Below are 25,081 nucleotides of genomic sequence, written 5' to 3' on the forward strand. Positions count from 1 at the left end.
TTATTTCATCTTTGTACAGTTTGGCCCCACTTTACAAAGTAATAGGACAAAGTATACAGCAGGACAATAATATAGTTAAATATATTGGGAAACAACCATAATGCAAATAAATGTAAAACAAAATGTTTCAATATAAGAATTAAGAAGAATTATACAACATCAACATTAAAAAACATCACAGTCGCTCATTTTAATGGTGTGGCAAATGATATGTGTCTTACCACTTGCATGTGAAACCTAATCTTGTATACACGTTTAGTGGTCCAGCTTCTAAAAAGGCACCAATAAGAAGCTCATTTGGCATCATGCTTCTGTTCTTTCTCTACTCATGCAGAAGTCTGATTTTGTAAACAAAGTAGATAAATATGTACATTTAGATAAAAATATAAATACAACTCAAACTTTTACAGTGTCATAAGAGAAAGCATGGTTTAAAATATTAAAAAAATCAAACACTTAGGGTGCTTCATAATGTTCAGCTGGTGGGGAAAGTGCAGTCTTTAAGATCTCTGAGTGCATTCACTGTAGAGTGCAACAGAGCATGGCACTCTCCATGAGAGGGGTCATGATTGCGGTCATGATTACTCACGTTGGCAGGATGGGACTTTGCCGCTTTTTCCAGATGATTCCTGCGATGGCAGCAATGATGCCTAGGACCACTAGTGTAAACTTGACTGCAGTGACAATAGTTTTTCCTACAGAGACAGAAAAAAATCGGTTTCCTTGGGTTGTAGTTGTGCAACATGACACAGTAAATTGAACTTAATCTGTAGACTGAAGTAGATGACTCTTACCAGTACCACTAAAAGCTGTGTCCACTGAGTCACAGTTAGGAAGCGTCCACCCAGGCTCGCACTGGCACTCACTTTTGTGGTTGCACACCTGGAAAGCACAAAGAACATGTTGCCATTATTAGTCTTAAAAAATACACTTCAGTGAATATGCTTTATTTAAAAAACAACAACAAAAACACTGACCTACCTTTTGAATTTAAGTAATATAAAACACTGCATGCCCAGTATAACTGGTGGCATGTAATTAACTAGATTTAGCCAAATTTGAATTACTTGGACTTTTCTTGCATATTCTGTTCATAGTAACATATTATCCCTACATCACTTTAGCTTCTGACCAACTGACTCTAGTTTTATTTAGTTTTGGATAGACTATAGGTAAAATATGTATAAGATGCTAGGCTAAATTATGTTATTATGATCAGCTTTTCATCAGTTTTTCCTTGCATCAGTTATTCTTATAAAATATAGCTAAACTAAAGATTTTTTGGGGCTCAAAGTTTAACAGAGTTTTTGCAGAGCCAATTAAAAGGCACCAAGTAAAAAGTAATACAAGACCTTAATATTAAGAAAACTTCCCAAACTGCTTTGGATATTGGACGTTTATGAATTGTTTTTCTCAGAACAGTCACTTTTCAAAAGCAATTTGTTATATCCATTTTTTTAAAATAACTTACAAATCACACACTTCATTCAGTGCATATTTGCAATGACACTGCAGTTGCAAATGTTTGCATATGGTTCTACAAAAGTCTACATGAGTAAGTTTGGGCATGGTTGTATATCTCACATTAGCATTTCAGGGATGCCTTAAAAGGGTGTCTTTGTCTTTATAGGGCTAAATATGACCAATATGACCCCATTAAGATTGAAGTTATAAAACATTAAGTCCAAAAGTCAATGCAGGCTATGACAGTGACTCCATCCACCTTTTACACATAAGCTACATTTTAAACATGGATATGGTAGATTAGCTGCCCCCGGCTAACAAAGGATTTAGTTAAACTTTGCAGCGAGAAATCACACAAAAACTACTTTTAACCCTTTGATTTTGTAAAGTTGATCTTAAATTTCACTCTTAGTGGCATTAAAGTCTTTAAAAGCTTTAGAACCCTGTTCACAACTATGAGGGTACGCAGCTTCTCCTCTTGATAACCTTTTGAAAACAGATGAACTAATAATGAAAATACCAGAATATACAGTCCAGCACAAAACTGTTATAAATCAGTTCCACCTCAGTGGATCAGTTTTTGGTGTTGTACTCACAGCATGGCCTGGGCATTTTGCTGAACAGTTGGTGTTTCTGTATGCCGTCTGCAGATCCACACACTGATTCTGGCTGCACACCTTGGAAAAGACAAGTCAGACATATATTTAACTTTATTTTGTTCTACACTGTAGATGCAGTAAGCAAAAAGTGGATTCAGGAAGCCTGCTACCTTTCCATCTCCACATTTAGTCCCCGTTTCCACCTGGCCTTCGTCACCGGTGGTGTCTGAGAAGAATGCTGCCTTGCATGTGCCGATGGCGACCATCCGGCCATAGTTTGGGTTGTCATTACCGCCTTCACAGAAGAGCTTTCCACAAAGAACATCTCTGCAAAAGAAAGACAGTGTTTGTTTCTGATCATGTTTGGTTGATATGAAGAACGAAGAATCAAAATAAGGGTCGGCTGCAGAGCAACTGTTGCCCTGTACGTTCTACTGGGACTCACTCTTGCTGACAGGGGATGAACTGATTATTTGAGGGGCGTTTGCAGAAGCCATAGTAGACTCCTCTGGTGTTGTAGTTATAGCATCCTTGTTTGGCCTCCTTAGCTCCTGATAGCAGCAGGAGATTGCATAAAAACCTAACTCTCCATATGACTTTCACATACATCCATATGCGTATTGACAGGATACTCACCTGATCCATACATCTTGACACACTGCTTAGGTCTCTGTGGACACTGACCGTTGTAGCAGTACCCTTGGCCTCCATCACATGGGAGCCCATTCACAGCAAACACATCCTCCGGACAGGTCGTGCTCTTCCCATCACAGTACTCTGCCAAATCACAGTCATCCTGCTTTGCGCGGCACTGTCTGGAGGTAGGCAAGATCTGTGCCGAGCATATACCATCAACGTGTAAGTTATCTGAAACATTGTTTTTCTTAAAGTGTTATATGTTTAAATTTTCTAGCGCTATGTGAAACACCCTGAGTGTGTGAGCTCTGTAAACAAAATATCAAAATGCAATACTGTGGTGTTGGTTCAAACATTTGCAATATCCTCTAATTACTTGAGGACTGTAGCTGAGCAAACAACTGGATCACTACAGCCAGAGGAGAGACTTCCAGGGATGAAAATAAATAAAGAAAAGAAAAGAATAATCCTTTAATTGTCCCACAAGGGGAAATTTGATTGTAACAGCAACAAGAAAAACACATGTACAAACAAACAGTGAACAGGACACAGAACAGAAACATACACGATTTTTTTTTACATATTTACATTAAGGGTAGTACTGTACTGTTACGTGCCAAGAGATGTGGCTTTTCTTTTGTGTTCTTTTTATCTTTCAGGTGTCAAGCCTCGACCTATTGGCCAATTCAAAGTTGATTTGCATGTGTCTATTGGCTGGTCTGGGCACAGTTGGCCAATCACTCTCCGAGGACGACTACAAATGAGCATCTCCCTGGCCAGCTAGTGGCTGCTGGCTTCTGCTTTATGACAAACATTTGCGTGAAGGCTTCTTTGTATTGTGTGTGGTGGGAGGCTGGACAGGTAAGCTGGGGTACCCTATACACTGGCTGCAGTTTTAAACTGTTACACACTAGGTTATTCGGTTGATGTCACTTTTGTATGTTTTCACTGACCTTTTGTCGAGTAGCTAGGTAGGTCTTTTGTTTTGCATTTTTGTTTTAGTTAGGGTTAGTCAGTGTGGTCGGACTGCGTCTTCTGAAGTCCACCATCAACTCCTTGGTTTTCCCGGCGTTGATCGGCAGGTGGTTCTGCAGACACCAGTCCACAAAGTCCAGAGTCCACTGTCTGTACTCTGAGCCGTCCTCACCTGTGATGAGGCCGACTATGGCAGAGTCGTCAGAGAACTTCTGTAGGTGGCAGCGTGGGGAGTTGATGGAGAAGTCTGTAGTGTAGAGGGTGAAGAGGAACGGTGCCAGCACAGTTCCCTGTGGGGCCCCCGTACTGCAGACCAGCGTATCAGAGACACAACCCTGTCCTCATATACTGTGGGCGTCCCGTGAGGTAGTCCAGTATCCACTGGGACATGTGGTGGTCCACTCCTTATAGCTCCAGCTTGTCCCTCAGAAGTCATGGCTGGATGTTGAAAGCACTGGAGAAATCAAAGAACATGATCCTCACAATGCTTCCAGGCGAGTCAGAGTTCTGTGCAGGAGGTAGATGATGGCGTCCTCCACCCCGATGCCAGACTGGTAAGCAAACTGCAGCAGATCCAATGAAGACCTCACCAGGGGGCACAGATGGTTTAGAACCAATGTCTCGAGGGTGCTCATCAGATGTGATGTCAGGGCTACCGGCCTGTAGCTGCTGAGGTCCTTGGGATGGGAGGTCTTTGGTACCGGTACCACACAGGAGGTCTTCCACAGCTGTGGTACTTTCCCCAGCGACAGGCTCAGGTTGAACAGATATCCTAGGATGCCACACAGTTCATCTGTGCTGCATCTCAGGAGCCTGGAGCTGATGCCATCTGGACCTGCAGCCTTCCGCACCTTAATCTTGCAAAGCTCGTTCCTCATTTGAAGTGCTGAGATAGAAAGAGTGGATTTTGGGGGAGGGGGGTGTATGTTGGAGTCCACAGCATACACCCTCCTGGCTGGGAGCTGAGAGGTGTGAAGTCCTGAGATGAAAGACAGGCAGTGCCTGAAGATGAGGGAGATAGCTTCAGGGGGGACGATGCTGGGCGGGGTGGGTGGTTGATCAAACCTATTAAAATATTTATTTATGTCATTCACCCACCCCAAGTCTCCTGCAGCCTGGGGGTTGGTTTTTGTCCTGAGATTGTCTCCAGGCTCTTCCAAACCCCTCTGATGTTGTCCTGTTGCATCTGCTCTCTGTTGGCTCGCTTGGCAGTAGGCAGAACAGCGGAGCCCCTGAGGGCTAACAGCTGATCCCTGCTGTAAACAATGGGAGGTCGGACCTACACACGCTCTGTTCTGACTATTGTCAATTTTGTACATGTTTTGTTTTTGTTTGGTTAGTGTGCTGGCCCTTTAAAAGAAAGGCATGGTCCGTGCGTGGACAGGAGAAGAGTCAGAAAGACTCAGACAATTGACAATCGACTGACTAACATGTGTTCTATTCATAAAAAGGCATTCCCTGTGAGTATGCGTTATTGTTTGGCACTTTATGTTAATTAATAGCAGTTACTTACATGCTGTATTACGCAGGCTAATTTATGGCGGTTATTTGCTGTTAGCATTAGCACATGGTTACGCAGCTCGTCAAGTAATTATTTTAGTTTGTCACTCATATACACTGTATTTTGTTATCACATTTTCACACCTGCCATATAAAGCGAAGTCTAAACCCACTCTGGCATCAGTGACTTTTGTGTGGAGGTGTGTAACTCCTGGCCAGTACACGCTCTCTGGACACAGATACCGTAAAAAATGTGATAAAAAACACAATTGTCCATAAATTTCTGAGCTCCATTGTGGAGTAGTACACTCCACAATATAAAAACAAGAACAAGAAAGACAATAACAACAAAGAGAAAAAAGGACTCTGTCAGGTCGAAGCTGCTGATACTGGCTGCCTGGAGCGGCGCCGGAAGAGAAAATAAGACTACGTTCACACTGCAGGTCTTAACACTGGGATTGCCAGGCTTCTACCGTTCTACCTTTTAATACTGCAGACTTGCAATGTGTAAGTTGTCCTAACAGTCATCTTAAGTAAGCTTTACTTAGTTTTTTTGAGGCAACGAGTTTCCTCAATTTTTTGGAGTTCTGGGAACTAACAAGGCTGTACAGTGTACTCAAAATGAGTAAGTTGCCCTAACTTGGTCATCTTACGTAAACTTGATCCAATTTTCTTGAGTTCTGGGAACAAATGAGCTTGTACAGAGTACTCAAAATAAATAAGTTGTCCTAATTTAGTCATTTTTAGCTAAGCTTTACTCAATTTTTTGAGGCAACGAGTTTCCTCAATTTTTTTGAGTTCTGGGAACTAATTAGATTTTACAGTGTACCTACTTCTTTGTTCATTGTAAACAATTGTACTTTCTGTAAAGTGCTTTCAATAAAACAGAAAAGAAAAGTATGTTTTGTTTTGTTTTTTTTCTTCAAGATCTGTTCACATGTACTTAGCAAGAGTGAGTACACAGCGTTAAAAAATGGTACTTAGTGTAGTGAGGAAGGCGAAAAGCAAAGAGAGCGTATGAAGGTAATATTGAAGTAGGCGCAGTTTTGAAGTGGTGAAAGGCAAAGGCATGAGTGCAAGCGTAATAAAAGGTAATAGGAGAGATGTAGAGCAGGCGGAGGACTTGGCTGGAGCAGGAAAAAGCGAGTGCACGTCTCCCCGCCCCCCAAGCGAGGGCCGTGGCACTGAGTTCCTACGAGCTGTGTTGTCGGTTGCAACCTTAGATCACACCATAGGGAAGGCAAGAAGCTGGAAAATCGCCTCTCTTTTCATCCTTTCCCCTCCTGGAAGGCAGCGAAAGCGAAAAAGAGCACCCATCGGAGGTAAACCCCCCCCCCCCCAAACGTACCAAATTGCTCTCATTGTACGCTTCCAAATTTTTGCGGGAGCCGCAATCGCGGGTCATCGCGCTTTTCCATTGACTTTACATGTAAACCTGACGCTCTGTTCGCGTCTATCGCGTTCAAGCTTTTTATAGAATAAATTGCATGACTGCAGTGAGAAATCAGTAACATCACGACAATGTCAGTAGGGAGTGGGGAGAGGGTTTTAGGAAAGATTCGAGTGCCCGGTCTTACAACTGCAGCACAGATCATAATAAAATTGCTATTTGCTTGGGTATTACTTTCATGAATGACATCCATATTAATAGGAATCAAATTCTGCATCTTCAAGTTAGGATTTTAAGGGGGATAAGGGGCGGGGACACCAACTGATGTGCAACCTCTACTAAAGCTTTAGCATAGGAGTAATACTAATGATTCTTGACGCCAGTGAGGCTGACAAAGTGGTGTAACAATTTGGGTTTTTTTTAAAGATAGAATTTCCTATTACTGACAGCATTTAGAAACTAGAGTTTGACTCCTGTGTGAGACCGTAATTTTCTTTACTCTTCTTTATTTATGTAACTTTTGTTTTCACTGGCAATTTAGTGTTAGGTTAGGACAAAAAACAAATTAGGAAGGTTAAAGACAGAACATTACTAGATTGTGGTTTTAATTAAAATGTAGCCTTTGACAATGCTGAACACATGAGAAGCTACTTTAAGGCATATCACCCAATTTGTAATATTGCTAAACATTTCTTAAGGCAGACAAGTTATGCTGGCTGGGTCAGTGTCATTTTTGTTGTAATTGATGTCTGGTTTGTTCTGTTCCCTAGTGATGGGTAGGGATGGGTACCAGTATCCGGTGTTCTGACATAATCCTTGAAATAGTAATAACACAGTATCCTCAGCAAAGATGAATTAAACAAGTTTTATTTTAATGGAAGTTTACTTCAAGTCTTCAGATTTTTACTGTCTTTTATTTGATTACTTTAAAGTATATGATTACATTAGAGTAATTAAATAAAGACAGTTTTGATGGAGCTCCTGAGCCAGCCCAAGCTCTCTATGAAGACGAGGAAAAACTCCCCTGGGGGGGCCAGACTGACGGGAAGAAACCTCGGGAAAGCCCATTCAAAGAGAGATCCCCTTTCCTGGGATGGCTGGGGGGGGGGGGGGGTTACAGGAATTCCAAAACACTGAAATTTAAAGTGGGCCAATTAAAAAAAATTATTTCCTGAAAAAAAGAAAGGTAATTCATACATCACACATAAATGATAACGTCTGAATTGTGTGTGTTTGTGTGTGTGTGTGATAGGCTTATCTCAGCCAAGTGTGATGCTGTAGCTCCTCCAGCGTCGGCCGCGTCTCCGGGACTTTGGTTAAACACGCGTCCAAGAAATCCCGGCAGTCTGGAAAGAAAGGAAAGAGAAAAAACATGAAGATGATAGTTCCAGTGGTCCAAGCCATCAGTCAGTCTTGAAGTGTGACGTTTTCTTACTTTTGGACAGATGTCTTTTGAATTTCAGGCGCTTTTTGAGGAAGCTCGTGGTGTTAAAGTCCCCGGCATGAAGCGCTTCGTACAGAACCACTCCCATTTGCCATACCGTGGTGGGTCCACACCTGTAGCAACTGCGCCCGTACCACTCGGGAGGGGAGTAAATTTCTGTACCTAATAAACAGACACAATTGCAATTTCTTCTAAAACAAAAGGCGAAAATTGTGACATCTGTGAAGAGCAAGAGCAGAATATGTTACCATAGAAGACGCGGTACTGCGACTGCTCCTTAACAAAGCAGCTCAGTCCAAAGTCGATGATACGAACACGCGGTACATCTGAGCCGGTCTCAATTAGAATGTTCTCACTCTTGATGTCCCGGTGAAAGATGTGTTTATCCTCCAGGTGCTTCGCAGCATCAACCAGCTGCTTCAGAATGACCTGGAAATAGAGCAGGGCGATATGACCAAAAATATTTATCACGATATACATTTGAAAAGTTGCGATAACGATATAACTGACGATATAACTGACGATATAACTGACACTAGACAAAATACTTTACAACTCCACAACTTTATTAGTGCAAAAAACCCCATAAATGTATTTTCACTTAAACAAGCAGCTGTTTTTTTATGTGCATTAAAGTTATATAAAAATGTAACAGTGCAAATGCAAATTCCTCGCTGACAGTTTAACCAAAAGGCATTTCCAGTGGAAATTGGCCGACATATCCTCAGCATAACCATGTAAAATATCCACAAAGCTTAAAAAGAGGTTATACACACACAATACGGTAATATCACGTTGAGGTGCAGTACGTATCACTCCGCGAGGCGCCTGCCTACGATAGCCGTAATGCTCCGACAATCCATCGAGCGGTGCGGCTTTGTAGCTTAGCAAAGTCGCCGTGTACATAAAATCGTTTTGAGGTCAGTAAACACAACCAGAATTCATACATAAGGCACACGGGATTATAAGGGGCACTGTCGAGTTTCAGAAAAATCAAAGGATTGATTTTAAGTGTGCCGTATTTTCCAAACAACACAGTAATAACGACGGCCCGCTAGCATGCGCTACCAAAAATTGTGCTTTGTTGTGTATCTGACGGACGAAAGCTAAACCAGTTCCACACCACTAAAGTTGCAGCATTTTTACAAACCAGTTCTGGTTCATCCGTTTCATTCAACGATCCACTTTTGCTCTTCTCTTTCTGCGTCACCGCCATCTGCGTATGTAAACATAGGCACTGCGCATGCGCGTTTTACCTATTCTAGCGCGATATTTCATTTTCCTATCGTTGCCCAAAATTACACCGGTATTACCGTGAATGGTATGATATAGCCCAGCCCTACCTGGAAACGATGAAAAAGACAATAACCAATCAATGGGTTAATGTTTCTCTAATACTCTGTGCTTTGATTGAATGATGTACAGTCTAAGACTCTTCTAAGACAAGTCAACTTGCCTTGGCCTTGTCCTCTGGCAAAAATCCTCCATTTTCTTCTATATATTTATCCAGGTCCACAGCGGGGACAGGTCTCTCCATCACCAGGATCAGCTCTCTGCCAAAGTCAAACCACTCCAACAGAGACACTGGGGCTGATGTTTCCACTGATCCATCTGCTTCAGCTGCAAGCTTCAGCATGATGGCAACTTCCACTGACACATTCTTCCCGTTATCATCCTGAAATATTTCAACAAAGTGGATGATGAGGCACAGACGTTCCACAGGTGAACGCTGCATGCAATCCACTAATGTAAAAACAATTCAAGTCTTGCACATTTACCTTCACTTTGCAGTACACTTTCCCCTTTGGGATGTGTTTGATGGCCACCTAAAAGACACAGGGCATTGATGAGCATTTCCTCAGTATGACATCATTAAAGGTGTAAAACAGCATACATCTCAGCTTACGATATTATCCCTTATCTGCATTACTGCCTGTCTTACTACCACCATCTGAACACTTACTGGTAAATGATCCTTTATGCGGTAGCCAGCAAACACTGCTCCGCATCCTCCTTCTCCAAGCCGGTGCTCCTCCACGTATCTCGCTTGGAAGTCACCTAAACAGACAAACACAAATTGGGTTTTACTACAGCTGTCACACAAATTACTCTCTGCTGTACCCTAAATGTTCATTTTGCTCTTCACCTGAATATAAAAGCTAAGCTGCTTGCTACTTACGTTTCTGTTCAGCCACTGACTTTTTGGCAACGGTTTTGGTTTTGTCCTGGTCCACGTTCTTTTTCTTAGGTGGGTCCCTGGTGTCTCCCGCAGCTTTCCTTTTGCCAGCCTTTTTGTTTTTACTGCAGCTCTCTGAAATCTCTATGCTGCAGTCTGCAGATGTGGAAAACACCAAAAGCACGTCAGCTTATTAGATAATAGACACAAATATCTCCCAAACACTAATATCTTCAAACTAGCAACCAGATGTACACTTAATCTACCCCTCACTCAACTAATTAGCCTACCTTTACCAGTGTCCAACCAGGAAGATGCCTGCCCCTTGTCACCGCTCACATGCTCAAGAAGTTTACGCTTTTTTGCTGTATTGGTTGTCCCCGCTTCATCTTGTTGGACCTTTCGCTTGACTCCCCCGACCACATGAGCATCTGAGCTGGTGGAAGGACCAGCCTGCTCAGTGACCCTCCTTCTTTTTATGGGGGTCGTTTTTTCAGGACTGGCCTTTCTTTTAGCCATCCTGCTCTTACAATCTATAAACAACAACAACACATTAGTGAAAAAGAGCGCTCGACATCAGGACTAGAAGGATTTTGATGTCATTGAATTTTAAATTAGTATTGCTTACAATATAATAACAAGTTTATCCTTTTGATAAAAAACACACCAACACGAGTCCATACTAGGTCTACTAAGTCTAGATACTGATGACACTTGTTGCTCTGTTTTCACTGCTCAGTCCAAGAATAAACTTGTCACATTATTTTACCAAAAGACAAAGTGCCCCAGTAACCTTTCTTTGATTAGACATGTTGCACTCAGGTTAGTTTCAATCAAAACCAGGATTTAAATCCTCTAAAAATGAATCATTTTATACACAGAGCCTCAACATTGTTAGAAATGTACATTCTGTTATTTGGGGGATTTTTTTTTTTTTACTTACTTTGATCTCCTGGATCTTTCTTATCTGCCTCAGTCGTAACTTTTCTTGTTTCCTTTTTCATCTTAATTTTTTGAGAACTTTTAAAATAGAAAATGTCACCTTAATGAGTGAATAGTCCTTCAAATGTCTGGATGCTTGACTTTTCTAACTAAGCTGTATAAGTCAGTTCTGTAAGTGAGCTTTAAAAGTAAACTCCGGAGTCTATGGCAACACAACATTAGAACCTTGCCTTTTAGTGACATCACTAAAAGGCAGTGTCCCAAGTAGTTTAAAGAAAAACACTCTGGCATTTCATATAATTCAGTAATTTCACATTAAACTTTCTTTCATTATCCTTTCATTATTTGTTTAAAGACTTGATGTGTGGATGCTACTATGAAGACTTCTAGTTGAGCAAACACTAATAAACACTGACTAGTTTATCTGAGATAAAATATAACACTTTTTTATTAAGTCAGTGTTAACTCTGTTTTTTTCTGTTAGGATCATTCAATAGTATCAGAAGAGAAAAGAAAAGTATGTTTTGTTTTGTTTTTTTTCTTCAAGATCTGTTCACATGTACTTAGCAAGAGTGAGTACACAGCGTTAAAAAATGGTACTTAGTGTAGTGAGGAAGGCGAAAAGCAAAGAGAGCATATGAAGGTAATATTGAAGTAGGCGCAGTTTTGAAGTGGTGAAAGGCAAAGGCATGAGTGCAAGCGTAATAAAAGGTAATAGGAGGGATGTAGAGCAGGCGGAGGACTTGGCTGGAGCAGGAAAAAGCAAAAGGGGAAATGCGAATCCCCGCCCCCCAAGCTAGGGCTGTGGCAGCGAGTTCGTGGGGGTTCGAACTGGCGGCGCTCTGTACCAGAGTGCTCTGCCACACGTCATACGCCAAACGGCCGGCCGAGAGAACGTTTAAAAAAAAGGACATTTATCATTTCTTCTCCAGCCAGCCAGCCAGCCAGCCCTTCTCATGGTTTTTACAAAGTACACAGCACAGCAGATTCTGCAATATTCTTACACATCAATTACACATGGAAACCTACCTACCTACTTCTGTCTTCATTCTAAACAATTACACTTTCTGGAAAGTGCTTTCAATAAAACACAAAACAAAACCATCTTTTCTTTGCTTTTTTTTATTCAACATCTCTTCACGGTGTAGTGAGGAAGGCCAAAAACAAAGAGAGCCTATCAAGGTAATATTCAAGTAGGCGCACTTTTGAAGTGGTGAAAGGCAAAGGCATGAGTGCAAGCCTAATAAAAGCTTGAATGCATTTGCTGCAGATTTGTCGGCCGTTCAGCTGTGACACAAATTTTTTTGGGCTGCTTCCCTGTCACATGGTGTCATCGCTGCATGTTCCCAGGAAGGAAAATTTGTGGAGATCAAGTGCAAGCATTACTTTTGCAGCCCCGACCTTCACTTCATTTACTGCAGATATTTTAAACTCAGTTTTATTCATTTGTACAATACAGCACAAAATAAATAAATAAATCAGAACATGTGCATATATCTGGACATAAACACAGATGAATATCTTCTTGTTCTATTACTGTGGTTCAACTGTCTTGTATCATCATCCTCTTTATTAATAAGATGCACTGAAAGCCAATTATAGACAAACCATTAACATCAGGTACTCAAGGTCACATGCCATCATGTGACCTCCGGTGTTTTCCTGACACCCGTAACTGTACAAAGGGGATCTGAAAACAAATGATGTGTGACACACTGTTCTTTACTTCTACCACTCAGTAGAATAAAACTAATTTAGTTGGAAGCGGACTCATTTTTCCTTTTTTTGCTGCATGACCTTCTGGTTGAATGTTGTGTACAAGTATGGCTGCCATGTCCCGTAGTAATATATGTTTATGAAGGCCACAGTGAAAATCACTCAGGCTTTCCCACAGCGGAAACATTCCCCTGTCCTGTTAATGGCATCGTACTCAAAATGAGCACAAGTTCTTCGTAACAACATGGACCACTGTGTTCTGTGTGTAGCAGTTCTCTACTGTGAGAACCCCAACCACCTTTTAGCACGACCAGCATTCGTCCATATATTCATACAGCGCGTTAGTCTATACCTTTAAGCATTTTCTCTCACATGCACACTCACACTAATGGATGCATCCAGGGAAATTTGGGGGTTAAGTATTTTGTGCAAGGTGACTTTAACATGAAGCCCGAAGGCACCAGGGATTGAACCAACAACGTGCTGACCATTGGTTCAATTCCTGGTGCCAGTGATACTTTCAAAGCCATCATGGACCCTGTGAAGTCCTTCTACATGTGATTAAATGATAGACATTTAAGGCTTAATGCTTCACATCAGACACGAGCCTTATTTAAGGTGGCCCTCTGTGTTATTTATAATTGCGCTACAAGGCATGCTGCTGATGCAACATTAATTCAGGCAACAACTTTCTTGCCTCTTTGTACTTCTGAAAGTTCCTCTGAACACTTATGCAAGATGCTGTAATTTTCTTTTATCCTTTTATATCCCACCTACTCTACCCAACCACTCCAACCAGTTCCTCACCTTGAACGTGCCTCCAAGTCTGTGAGCGAACCCTCTTTGACAAAGTGAGTGACATCAGCAATGTGAACTCCCAGCTCCAGCCTTCTGTTGGGGAGCTTGTGTACAGACAGCGTGTCGTCTACATCTTCACAGCCGCGTGGATCGATGCTGAACACCAGGCGACTGTCCCTAAGATCCCGCCGCTCTGCCACCTCAGAGGGGTCTACCGTCCACGGCTTCTCCAGAGAGTTGACCGGCATCTCTCTCAGCTGATGGCAGACAGACAGGCACAGCTAAACAGCCGCATAGTCTTTTGAACTTTTCACATTTTGTTATGATTCTATACAAAACATTAATAATAATAATAATAATAATACATTTTAATAAGCGCCTTTCAAAACACTCAAGGACACTTTACACAAAGACAAAGCAAAACAGTGTTTCACTTTCAGTTGCTCCCTTGTCACAAGGGGTCACCACACCTGATAGCTCAGCATCTTTTGATACGGCAGAGTTTTATACCAGATGCCCTTCCAGGCACAACCCTGATTTGTATCTCCGGTTGCAATCGAACCAGTGACATTTTGCCTGCAAGCCAGTGTGTAAACCACTGATGAAAAAAGGAAAGAATGAACTATTCCACATATTTAATGATTCTTTAATATTTTGTTGATTTGATAATAATAATAATAATAATAATAATGGATTGGATTTATATAGCGCTTTCCAAGGCACCCAAAGCGCTTTACAATGCCACTATTCATTCACTCTCACATTCACACACTGGTGGAGGCAGCTACAGTTGTAGCCACAGCTGCCCTGGGGCAGACTGACAGAAGCGAGGCTGCCATATCGCACCATCGGCCCCTCTGGACAACAATAGCTATATTGCAATCTTTAAAACCTTTGGTTACTATGGTAACTCTCTGATAACCAAGCACTCTCTGATGTGACCAATCACAGAAGCTCTACTGCCACCCCCTTTATAACATAAAAAGTTATGAATGATGTTCCAGTCTATGATAGTGGACTCATCTGTGCTTGTCCTTTGTTACAGCCCATTGCAACCCTTACACTCCTTACAGTGGAAATGCAGTTGTCTTCAGGTGTTGCCTAGGTTTAACTGCCGATTGTCTACACCTGGTGAGGTGTGGCTAAAGGCGTTCCTGAAGTGGTCTAGTCCAATCACCTTCTCCAGGCCAATCAGCATTCATGCTGTGTCCTCGGTTATTCTTCCTTGTACACGCCTCATCTCATCACTCATGCTCCATTCAACCATTCCACCACCAGCTTCCAGGCTCTCGGGGCTCCTGCTCTAATCCTTTTCACAGACGGGGTTCTGTTCCGCTGAGATAGGCCATCTGAGTCTAACGGCAAATCACCTGTTTAAATTCTGTTCATCAGTAAATCAATTTCATTCTTTCAAATAACCTCTCCTTATTAAAATATCTGTACTGTATTTAGTGATGAACAATTTTTAAACTCTGGTGTTTGCTCCCATAATTTCCCTTTTATTTTGACGCTCTCTGCTCTTTCCTCTTTCACCTGATCTCTGACTGCGATTGTTTGGAGGTGAAAACCAAACATCACCTGGGTTTCAGAAAACCAGAGTTACCCTGGTAAGCAACCATTCTCTGTATCTCACTATGGGAGATATAATCTACTTCCAGGTTGTAAGTTCTTTATCCTTAACAAGGTATGGAGCAGGGTAAGCCCACACTAAGGACTGAGTGTGCCAGTGAGGATGCAATAATATCAAAAACGCATAACCTAACAAATGTAATAGATGGTCCTCTGGTGAACTGTGAAGGTCACACTCTCAGTAGCCTTCAACAGCCACACAGACAGATACACTCAACAAAACAGGAACACACAGATGCTTCAATCTATGCAAAGGAGTGCAAGACACAGAAAAGCGCTATATATGGCTACATTTTCAGCAATTTACCGTTTAAAAGTGGGCCCTGCATAAACAGGATGTGGACCAATTGGTGCATTCCCAAAGTAAATGTGATACGAAAGAGTAGCTAAATGCAGTTTAATAAATGGAAAATAATCCTCTCTTATTTAGCTAATCCTGAAGGAAACATAACATGTGGAACAGAGTTAGGAATGGGTACCGGCAATGTTCCCTCGAAGCTGTGTGTGTGCACAATTGCGCACTGCTGGCACGGTCTCTGCGCACAGAAAATCTGCGTTGCGCACAAAAAAAAAAATCTAACCTGAATTGAAATTAAAATCAATACTTTAACAAGTCTGTTTTGCAGTGTTAGTCAGTGACTGGCTGCTCCCGTATGGGATCCAGCCAGTAATGCGATTCACATTCGTATATACGCAGCTAATCAATGTCGTTGACAGGCTCTGACAGCGTCCTTATGTGCCGACACCGGTGTTTTAGCGAGCAAAGCGGCGTGGCGACGTTTAGTGTGTGTCAGAACAATGAGGCGACTGCTGAGTGTTACAGGTGTTACAGCAGTGACACATCTGCTGCTGTCAGGCCTGCAGGTATCAGGCTGTTGTTCTCCTTCATCTCATAGTTGACAGAAATTATTTTTGGAGTGGCACAAATAATTTGTGTGGCATCAGATTTGATGCAATTTGATGATTGTTCTCTAAATAATTTAAAATGTTTATTTAAAAGCTGGAGAGCAGTCAAATGCTGGAAGTGCTGGAAGTGGAAGCTAAATTGGCTAGTCATTCATATGTATATTAGGTTGTTACCTAGGAATTCTGGAGGGAGGGGAGTGGGGGTGAGTGATTGAGGGGGTGGGGGAGTGGAGTGTTTCAGTTTGCCATCTTAGGGAGAAATCAACACATGTCCTTTGTATGTCCTTTGTTGCTGACATTTATTGATGAAAATAGTACAAAAAACCAAGCATTTGTACACATATTTACAAATAATGATAAAAAGTGAGTGAGTACATTTCAACATTTTCAGCAATCACTCACAATCCTGGCACTGCCACGGTATCTGTCGTCTGCATTTACCACATGTGTACCTGTAGCAGTGAACACATCGCACAGTGGCCTGATTTTTTTTGCATCTGTGTTTGACCTGACACGTGGCCCTTTTTCCAGGGCTCGGTGTGGAGGGTTGTGTCCGAAGCAACTGTTCTTTTCTTGCCTTCTTCGCAGCTACATGAGAGCGAGCCAATTCTGTTGCAAGCGCCACCAGGAAGTCCACCCGTCTTTCCTTCGTCCCGGGGCATGCTTGATACAGCACATGTGCATTCAGTGCTGCCATGTCAATCATGTTATAAAACACGGCAACTGGCCAGCGCCGTGTTCCTTTGCGGACAGTGTACTCCCGAACCATCTGGTCCATCACATCCAGAGCGGAGCATGTTCATTGGTTCATGGACCTCCCTGAACTAATGGCATTTATTGCAATTGTCATCTTGCGGGGGGTTTACAGGGTTCCATCGGTAAATGACTGCTGGTCAGCAAACCTGGGAAACCCACAGATAATTGGAACTATGGCACGAAACCGCTTCCAAGACATCATGCAACACCTACGCTTTGATGACAAGTCCACCCGCAGTGATCGAGCAAAGACTGATAAGTTCGCTGCAATTTCCAGTGTGTGGGGATCATTTGTCACCAACTGCATCACGTGCTACAACCCTGGTCTACATATCACCGTTGATGAACAGCTTTTCCCATCAAAGACTCGGTGCTGTTTCCTGCAGTATATTGCAAGTAAACCGGACAAGTTTGGGATCAAGTTTTGGGTGGCCTGCGACCTAAAATCCAAGTACATTTGCAATGTCTTCCCATATCTTGGCAAGGACCCCAATCGTCCCACTGGGGAGAGACTTTCTGAGAATGTAGTAATGAGGCTGATGGAACCATTCCTAGACAAGGGCAGAAATGTTACCACGGACAATTTCTTCACATCGCTTTCACTTGCGCAAAAACTTCTTGGACGGAAAACCACCATCCTCGGCACAGTCAACAAGATTCGCAGGGAAATTCCTCAATCCACTAGACAGACAGATCGCAATGAATTCACCACTCAGGTATGTTGCAGGTCTTTTGTGGTTCTATGTTTATGTGTTTCATTGTGTGTAAAAGGGCTATGGAAATAACAATTTATCTTATTTCTTAGGTGTTTTCAACCTCTGCTGCCACGCTGACGGCGTATGCGGCCAAACGGAAGAAGACAGTCTATATTCTTAGCAGCATGCACAGCGTGGTTCAGACTGATAACACCACCAAAAGGAAGCCAAACACTGTCTCCCTTTACAACAAAACAAAGTGTGGCGTGGATGTGATGGACCAGATGGTTCGGGAGTACGCTGTCCGCAAAGGAACACGGCGCTGGCCAGTCGCCGTGTTTTATAACATGATTGACATGGCAGCACTGAATGCACATGTGCTGTATCAAGCATGCACCGGGACGAAGGAAAGACGGGTGGACTTCCTGGTGGCGCTTGCAACAGAATTGGCTCGCTCTCATGTAGCTGCGAAGAAGGCAAGAAAAGAACAGTTGCTTCGGACACAACCCTCCACACCGAGCCCTGGAAAAAGGGCCACGTGTCAGGTCAAACACAGATGCAAAAAAAATCAGGCCACTGTGCGATGTGTTCACTGCTACAGGTACACATGTGGTAAATGCAGACGACAGATACCGTGGCAGTGCCAGGATTGTGAGTGATTGCTGAAAATGTTGAAATGTACTCACTCACTTTTTATCATTATTTGTAAATATGCTTGGTTTTTTGTACTGTTTTCATCAATAAATGTCAGCAACAAAGGACATACAAAGGACATGTGTTGATTTCTCCCTAAGATGGCAAACTGAAACGCTCCACTCCCCCACCCCCTCAATCACTCACCCCCACTCCCCTCCCTCCAGAATTCCTAGGTAACAACCTAATATACATATGAATGACTCCAGCATTTGACTGACTGCTCTCCGGCTTTTAAAGGTAGAAACGCAAAATGATGACTCCGCGGGGGTCTAAGGTAGAAAACCAAAATGACTGCTCTCCGGGGGTCTAAGTGCTCAATTCCGATTTTTTGATCAAATCCTATTTTTTTTTTTTTTGTCTGCTTGTTCACACTACAAATAAAATGTGACAGCAAACGCGCTCTAGTGTGAACCCTCAAAGCGGCTCGCATGCGCAAAAGAAGATGTCACACACAACACGCTCTGTTTAGACCCAGAGCTTCTCCGGCGCTGATAATTAGCGTCTGTCTTGTGTCAGTGACGTAAAAGACGGATTTAATGTGACCTGACTGTTCAAACAGCAGTCGCTTTCTAAAACATCGGATATGTATCGGATTCAGTACCACATACAAAAGTGACCCAGATCGGATTTGAAAATATCGGATTTGTGCCGTTCACACTGTCATACCATGATCGGATATGGGTCGCATAGGGTCAAAAAAATTGCTTTCCCCTGCAGTGTGAACGTAGCCTTAGTGACACCAGTTACACTGATCGGTCTTCTTACTGACTCACCTTACAGTTCTCACAGCATTCGCCTTCAGCACATTGTGAACCCTCTTTCAGGGTGCAGGTGATGGCGTTGCAGCACGGATTGGTGCACTCCTACAGGGACGACATATATTAGAACTCATCAGGCTGGTGTTAGGTCTTACTGCTGGGATGCATTATTAAACATCTGTTTGCTCTGTTCCCGTGAGGAATCTTTATCGCTAGGTTTAATACTCAAATTTCCCATTGAGAGGGCCAATGTGCGTTTATCATCTTCCATATTGAGTTGATTGGTTCAGCTGCCCGTCACTACCAGATCAACTGCCCATTTGCACATGTGCGAAGGTAACTACTTGGACAAACTGCCTGAAATGTGTTGACAGAAGCATTTCGGGGATTTTGACACATTCTGCACTCCAGATGCTTTAATTGCGTTAAAAATTTTAATCGTGTTGACCTTGATGGCGGATTAATTTGCGTTAATGCGTTAATTTTGACAGCACTAGTTCAGTTCCTTCTAATGATCTCTCCTTGTTGAATTCCAGCAGAGGTGAAAACAGGTCTAAACATCACTCTGACTGTAATTTTCTTTTCACCGAAAACTACAAACTGTTCATCTGTTACACACAGCTATACTTTCACTATATTTCTATATAGGTACATAAAAGTGTTAAGTACATATTCCAAGTAATACTGCAAAATAAAAAATAAATAAATCAGCAGTTCTTCAGCTTCTGGAAGAAGTCAGTTGAATAGTGGGACTTGAAAAAAAAAATATGTGTGTGGCTCAGGCCCATTCATTATTTCATAAATGGTAACTGGTAAATGGCCTGCATTTGTATAGCGCTTTTCTAGTCCCTAAGGACCCCAAAGCGCTTCACACTACATTCAGTCATTCACCCATTCACACACTGGCGATGGCAAGCTACATTGTAGCCACAGCTGCCCTGGGGCGCACTGACAGAGGCGAGGCTGTCGGACACTGGCGCCACCGGGCCCTCTGACCACCACCAGTAGGCAAACATGGGGTTAGTATCTTGCCCAAGGATATTTGGCATGCAGCCAGGAGGCAGCCTGGGATCGAACCACCGACCTTCTGATTAGTGGCTGACCTGCTCTGCCACCTGAGCTACAGCCACCAGTACATATCTGGTGTTCAAGGTTCAAGGTTCTTTATTTGTCACATGTATAGTTATACAAGTATAACACACAGTGAAATGTAGCCTGACACGCTCCTCCACATGTGCAAAAAAATTGGGGGGGGGGGGGGGGGGGGGGGTGTAGAGGAAGAACATTATATACATATATATATACACTGAACAAAAATATAAACGCAACACTTTAGGCCGTCTCATCGTTGTTGGAGATGGCACCCAACACCACTGTGTCGTCAGCAAACTTCACAATGGTGTTGGAGCCATGGGTGGCCACACAGTCTGAAGTGTAGAGGGAGTAGAGCAGTGGCGAGAGGACACATCCCTGAGGTGCTCCTGTGTTGATGGTGATGCTGTTGGAGAAGCACCTGCCCACCCTCGCCACCTGAGTTCTGCCAGTGAGGAAGTCCAACACCCATGCACACAGACGGCTGTTAAGTCCCAGTTCCCTGAGCTTTGTGAACAGTCTGCAGGGCACTATTGTGTTAAACGCTGAACTGTAATCAACAAACAGCATTCGCACATAGTTACCCTGTTTCTTGTCCACATGGCTGAGAGTGGTGTGTAGGACGTGGGCGATGGCATCCTCTGTGGATCTGTTGGATCTGTAGGCGAACTGCAGCGGATCTGTGGTGTCTGGGATGGAGGAAGAGATGATGTTCTTCAGCAGCCTCTCAAACACCTTCATTACTACCGAGGTCAGTGCAACTGGCCGGTAATCGTTCAGGGATGAGGGTTTGCTGTTCTTGGGCACAGGGATGATGGTGGATCTTTTGAAGCATGTGGGGACCACAGACTTCGCCAGGGACTCGTTGAAGATGTAAGTGAACACACCTGCTAGCTATCAGCAGGTGTGCAGCAGGTGTGTATCAGAAAGCTGTTTTTCTCACATCGCCTCAGAGCAAGCACTTCATTAAAAGACTCAAGATCAGACAAAGGAAACATGGAGCTGAATTCCATTCTGAGTTCAGAAGCCATTTCAGACCTGAGCATGCACAGACACAGATCAGAATCATAGCATAATAGTAATAAAAACATTTGTACTGCTACACTGTTTATCAAACTAGTCTTTGTAAGTGAGAGGCCAGCAAAACATAGAAGAAATAGAAGTTTGTGGAGCTACAATAGGCCTAGGCTGCTGAGGGCTTTCTTCCTGTTAAAAAGGGGTTTTCGCTCCCACTGTTGCCAAATGTTTGCTCATAGGCAGTTATTTGATTGTTGGGGTTTTCGCTGTGTTGTTATAAGACCTCTATCTTACAAAATATAGTCCCTTCAGACAGTTGTTGTTGTGATTTGCTGTTAAATGAATAAAACTGAACTGAATGAAAAAGAAAAGTTCTCCTTCACCAGATCAAATCATCAACAGCTTGCAGATCAGATCAACTTGCTACAAAATGAAAGGTTTAAGCAGCTGATGTGCTTATTTACCTTCACCGAACCACAGTCGCACTGCTCTCCTTCCTCTCTGAAGCCGTTTCCACAGACCGCGGGAGCCACGACACTCTTGTAGGCTGGTTTGTCCAGCAGACAGCTGGGGCTGCGGCTTGTTAGGTACTTTTCATAGTTGCTGCTGCTGCAGCTACTGAAGCTTCGAGGAGTTTTCCAGCTGAAGAGGAACAAACACATTATTAGTATTATTATCTTTTGTTGTGTTATCTTTATCAGTGTCTGACACTAGGAAGACATGGCTGCACAAAAGCGGTATGGTGGTACATATACAGCACGTACGCACCAAACATGCTCACACACGTTCTTCAGTCTTATAGCCATGTGAGATTAAGAGCTGCACCAGCTGACCTCCTTTTTGGTCCAATACACACAGTTATTATGTTGTTGTACCAAATGAAACATGTTATGATGATCAAAACATTTAGTGAGGTTTGTAAGGCTCGTATTGTTTATTTACGGTCACTTGTTATAGCCTGAATTTATTTGCTAACAGAAAGAATCTGCATTCAACTTGAAGGATGTCTCAAGTCAGCTTTTCTTACCTGAGGGCTGCTGCCATGATGCAGCTATCGTCAGAACATAAACAACCACTGGAGTCATCGTGGTCCATGCCCAGGTTGTGGCCCATCTCATGAGACAGTGTTGCTCCCACTGCTATGGCTGCATCACTGTGATCCTAAGAAAAAAATGAAGCACAAGAAAGCAGCAAAAATTTACTAACAGCAAGAGAGAGCAACACAATAATGTCACATGTTTGTCTCAGTTTTAACATTTTCTCAGTCTATTCAGTCGGGACTTTCAGACTGCATGGATCTATTGACAGAGTTAGTGTAGTGGTCTACAAGTGCAGTGCAAAAAGGAGGAAAATGTTTTAAAGGATTTTGTGAAAAATTCATGATTAGTCAAAGAATGAGTTTTCCACGTTGCACTTATGGAGATGTGTGCATCTCAAATGTGCAAAGAAGACTTTGTAGACCGAGTCTAGTTCTAGATCATAATTTAACTTAGTTTTTCTCTTTTAGCAGGAAGTGGTCACTACATGTTAGTGATAAATTGATGGAACTGTCATTTATTTTCTCTGGTATTTGGTCATTAATCAAAGTATCAGATGAACAATTAAGTTGATTTTTGAGGGGCAAAGGAATGACTGAACTAAATGGATTTAGGAACATGTTTCCAAAATTCACATTTACCACAACATGAAGCAAGGGCAGAAGTTATGAAGTCAGTGAGATACATCATCTGGGAAGCATGAACACCTCACCTGTACTACGCCGACAGAGTGACCAGAACAGAGAGTCCTGATGAAAGCAAGACCCACAGTTGGTCCTTCAAAGTCGATACCACTGAAAGAGAAGATCAGAAAGTCTTAAATTCATATACAGGATTCATATCATCCATCTACTCACTAATCTAGCTACTACTAGATTAGATTAGATTAGATTAGATTAGCTACTGTGAATTTTCCTGAATGTTGAGGTGTGAACATTCAAGCACATTCTTATTTAAGATTCAATAATGGATCTGCTTGTGGTTGTATCTTGTGTATAAAACACAAGTTACACAAGCGTTATGTGGAAGCTTAAAACCTCTTAAGATGATGTGTCAGGCCGGTTTAACCTGGGAGAAAAAAATATGGATACTCACAACTCAGATTTCTGAAATTAGTTTTCTCTTTCCTGCTCGAAAGAAAGTAGGAGACATTTTGCTCCACATGATTTGAGTCTGACTGATTCTACTTATAGAATCTATCCATACCTTATAAGATGTGCATTGTCATGTTTTATCCTCATCACCAGCTCAGAGTTTCTCCACTTCATGAAAGCATCCAGGTTTGCTCCTGCTGGGGGGGTCACAGAGATCAGGTCACCATTCGTCCATATCTCCAACCCCACCAGAGCAATAAAGGTCCTCAGAGGTTTGTAGACCTGAAGAAGACAACATTGGGGATGTAACATTATACTCCAACTGCTAGCAGCTACTGCAGAACAGTATGTAGTACAGTGCGTCTGTATTGGTATGGAATCTGTATAGAAATAGCAAAAAAACAGACTCACCATGTTGACAAAGTTGACAATCTCAAATATTCTCTGTCTCATCTTCTTTTGATCCCTGTTCATCTTCACATACTGAAACACCACAAGACAAATTTCTCATCCTGCTTCTCACCAGTTTATCTTATAAAAATCAAATTTTGCAAACCAAGGGGAAAAAATGAAAAAGTTAGAAAAGAAGATTAATTTTACCGCGCGGTTATCAGCAACAAGGACGAGCTCAACGTATTTCTGCTGCTGTACAATAGAAATACCCTGAAGAAAAATGTTAATATGGATAACTCAAGCAGAACAACACAAATGAAGACTTACTTAAACTTTGTTATTATAAGAATAATATTGGTAGACTGACGGATGTATTAGTATTTGTCACATTAAACTTAGATAGTTTGAAGACCTAAAAGGTTTCAGAGGTCATGACTTGGAGGAACTCTGGTGAAGAGGACAAAACTAATTGTGTTACCCCTGATCTAGAGCGGCTGCTGCTTGTTGGAGGTTCATAGTCGTCACTCCAGCTGGTGTTAGTGACCCCACACACGGCAGGCGTGAAGTTCTTTTCATTAAAAGTCATCACTGCATGATCCCCCTCATCGTCACTGGATAGTGGCTCAATCAGGTACCTTTGAGCAGATGTTCTGAAGTAACCCCTAAACCAAATCATGCTGGTTAGTTCATTCATTTTTCAGATGTTGCTTTGAGGCTGACTCAACTCAGGAACCTATCCACTGTCATCTAAAGACTTATTTGGGCCAAACCTTCTCTTCTGTTGTTTTAATCTCCAGCCTGTGTATAAACCTCTAGTACACAGAGAACCAGTTGTGAAATGCACAGTAAGGAAATGGTTGGCAGAGACTGAAGAGGTCCTGAGTGACTGTTTCCATTCTACTGTGTGGGACAACCTCTGCAGCCCCCTAGAGGGTGACCTCAACAGCATCACAGACTGCTTTACAGATTACATAAACTTCTGTGTGGACAACGCCGTACCCATCATAAAAGTACGGTGTTTTTGTAACAACAAGCCATGGATGAATCCTGAAATTAAGACTCTCCTCAAGGAGAAGAAGAGAGTCTTTAGATCTGGAGACAAACAGGAGCTGAGAGCTGTCCAGAAAAAGCAGAAATGGAAGATAAGGCAAGGGAAGAAAAACTACAGAAGAAAGATGGAAGAGCAGCTGCAACAGGACAACATCAGAGGGGTTTGGAAGAGCCTGGAGACAATCTCAGGACAAAAACCAACCCCCAGGCTGCAGGAGACTTGGGGTGGGTGAATGACATAAATAAATATTTTAATAGGTTTGATCAACCACCCACCCCTCCCAGCATCGTCCCCCCTGAAGCTATCTCCCTCATCTT

The 25,081-nt window shown here is 42.5% G+C and overlaps 2 protein-coding genes across 2 annotated transcripts in view; both read right to left on the minus strand.

The window, feature by feature from the left end:
* Positions 1-277: 277 nt before the first annotated feature.
* Positions 278-25,081, minus strand: part of LOC146620837 (disintegrin and metalloproteinase domain-containing protein 28-like) — a 29,419-nt gene continuing 4,615 nt past the window's right edge. Inside the window, exons 6-20 of the mRNA XM_085367898.1 lie at positions 24,192-24,375; positions 23,921-23,983; positions 23,732-23,803; positions 23,433-23,602; positions 22,939-23,020; positions 22,217-22,350; positions 21,654-21,831; positions 19,096-19,185; positions 2,700-2,895; positions 2,509-2,614; positions 2,234-2,390; positions 2,061-2,141; positions 795-882; positions 590-695; positions 278-338 (exon numbers count right to left, since the gene is read on the minus strand). Coding sequence (XP_085224024.1) covers positions 323-338; positions 590-695; positions 795-882; positions 2,061-2,141; positions 2,234-2,390; positions 2,509-2,614; positions 2,700-2,895; positions 19,096-19,185; positions 21,654-21,831; positions 22,217-22,350; positions 22,939-23,020; positions 23,433-23,602; positions 23,732-23,803; positions 23,921-23,983; positions 24,192-24,375 — 1,723 coding nt within the window. The 3' untranslated portion in view covers positions 278-322. The remainder of the gene's footprint in view (positions 339-589; positions 696-794; positions 883-2,060; positions 2,142-2,233; positions 2,391-2,508; positions 2,615-2,699; positions 2,896-19,095; positions 19,186-21,653; positions 21,832-22,216; positions 22,351-22,938; positions 23,021-23,432; positions 23,603-23,731; positions 23,804-23,920; positions 23,984-24,191; positions 24,376-25,081) is intronic.
* Positions 7,819-11,188, minus strand: LOC146620838 (serine/threonine-protein kinase pim-1-like). The gene is made up of 9 exons (XM_085367897.1): positions 11,128-11,188; positions 10,475-10,717; positions 10,188-10,340; positions 9,972-10,066; positions 9,787-9,834; positions 9,465-9,683; positions 8,257-8,437; positions 8,000-8,170; positions 7,819-7,910 (listed from the first exon to the last, which is right to left on the minus strand). The coding sequence occupies exons 1-9, from the start codon at positions 11,186-11,188 to the stop codon at positions 7,819-7,821; spliced, it is 1,263 nt and encodes a 420-aa protein (XP_085224023.1).

The sequence above is a fragment of the Diplotaxodon limnothrissa genome, linkage group LG12 (genome assembly GCF_057381915.1).
Source record: "Diplotaxodon limnothrissa isolate DT_005_m linkage group LG12, D_limnothrissa_male_GT1.1, whole genome shotgun sequence".
Lineage (NCBI taxonomy): Eukaryota > Metazoa > Chordata > Actinopteri > Cichliformes > Cichlidae > Diplotaxodon > Diplotaxodon limnothrissa.

Coding starts and splice junctions, on each gene's coding strand:
- LOC146620838 (XM_085367897.1), bottom strand. CDS start 11,188: ATGAAAAAGGAAACAAGAAAAGTTACGACTGAGGCAGATAAGAAAGAT. Junction 10,718..11,127: donor GAAAGATCCAGGAGATCAAA/GTAAGTAAAAAA, acceptor TGTTGTTTATAG/ATTGTAAGAGCAGGATGGCT. Junction 10,341..10,474: donor CTGGTTGGACACTGGTAAAG/GTAGGCTAATTA, acceptor CCACATCTGCAG/ACTGCAGCATAGAGATTTCA.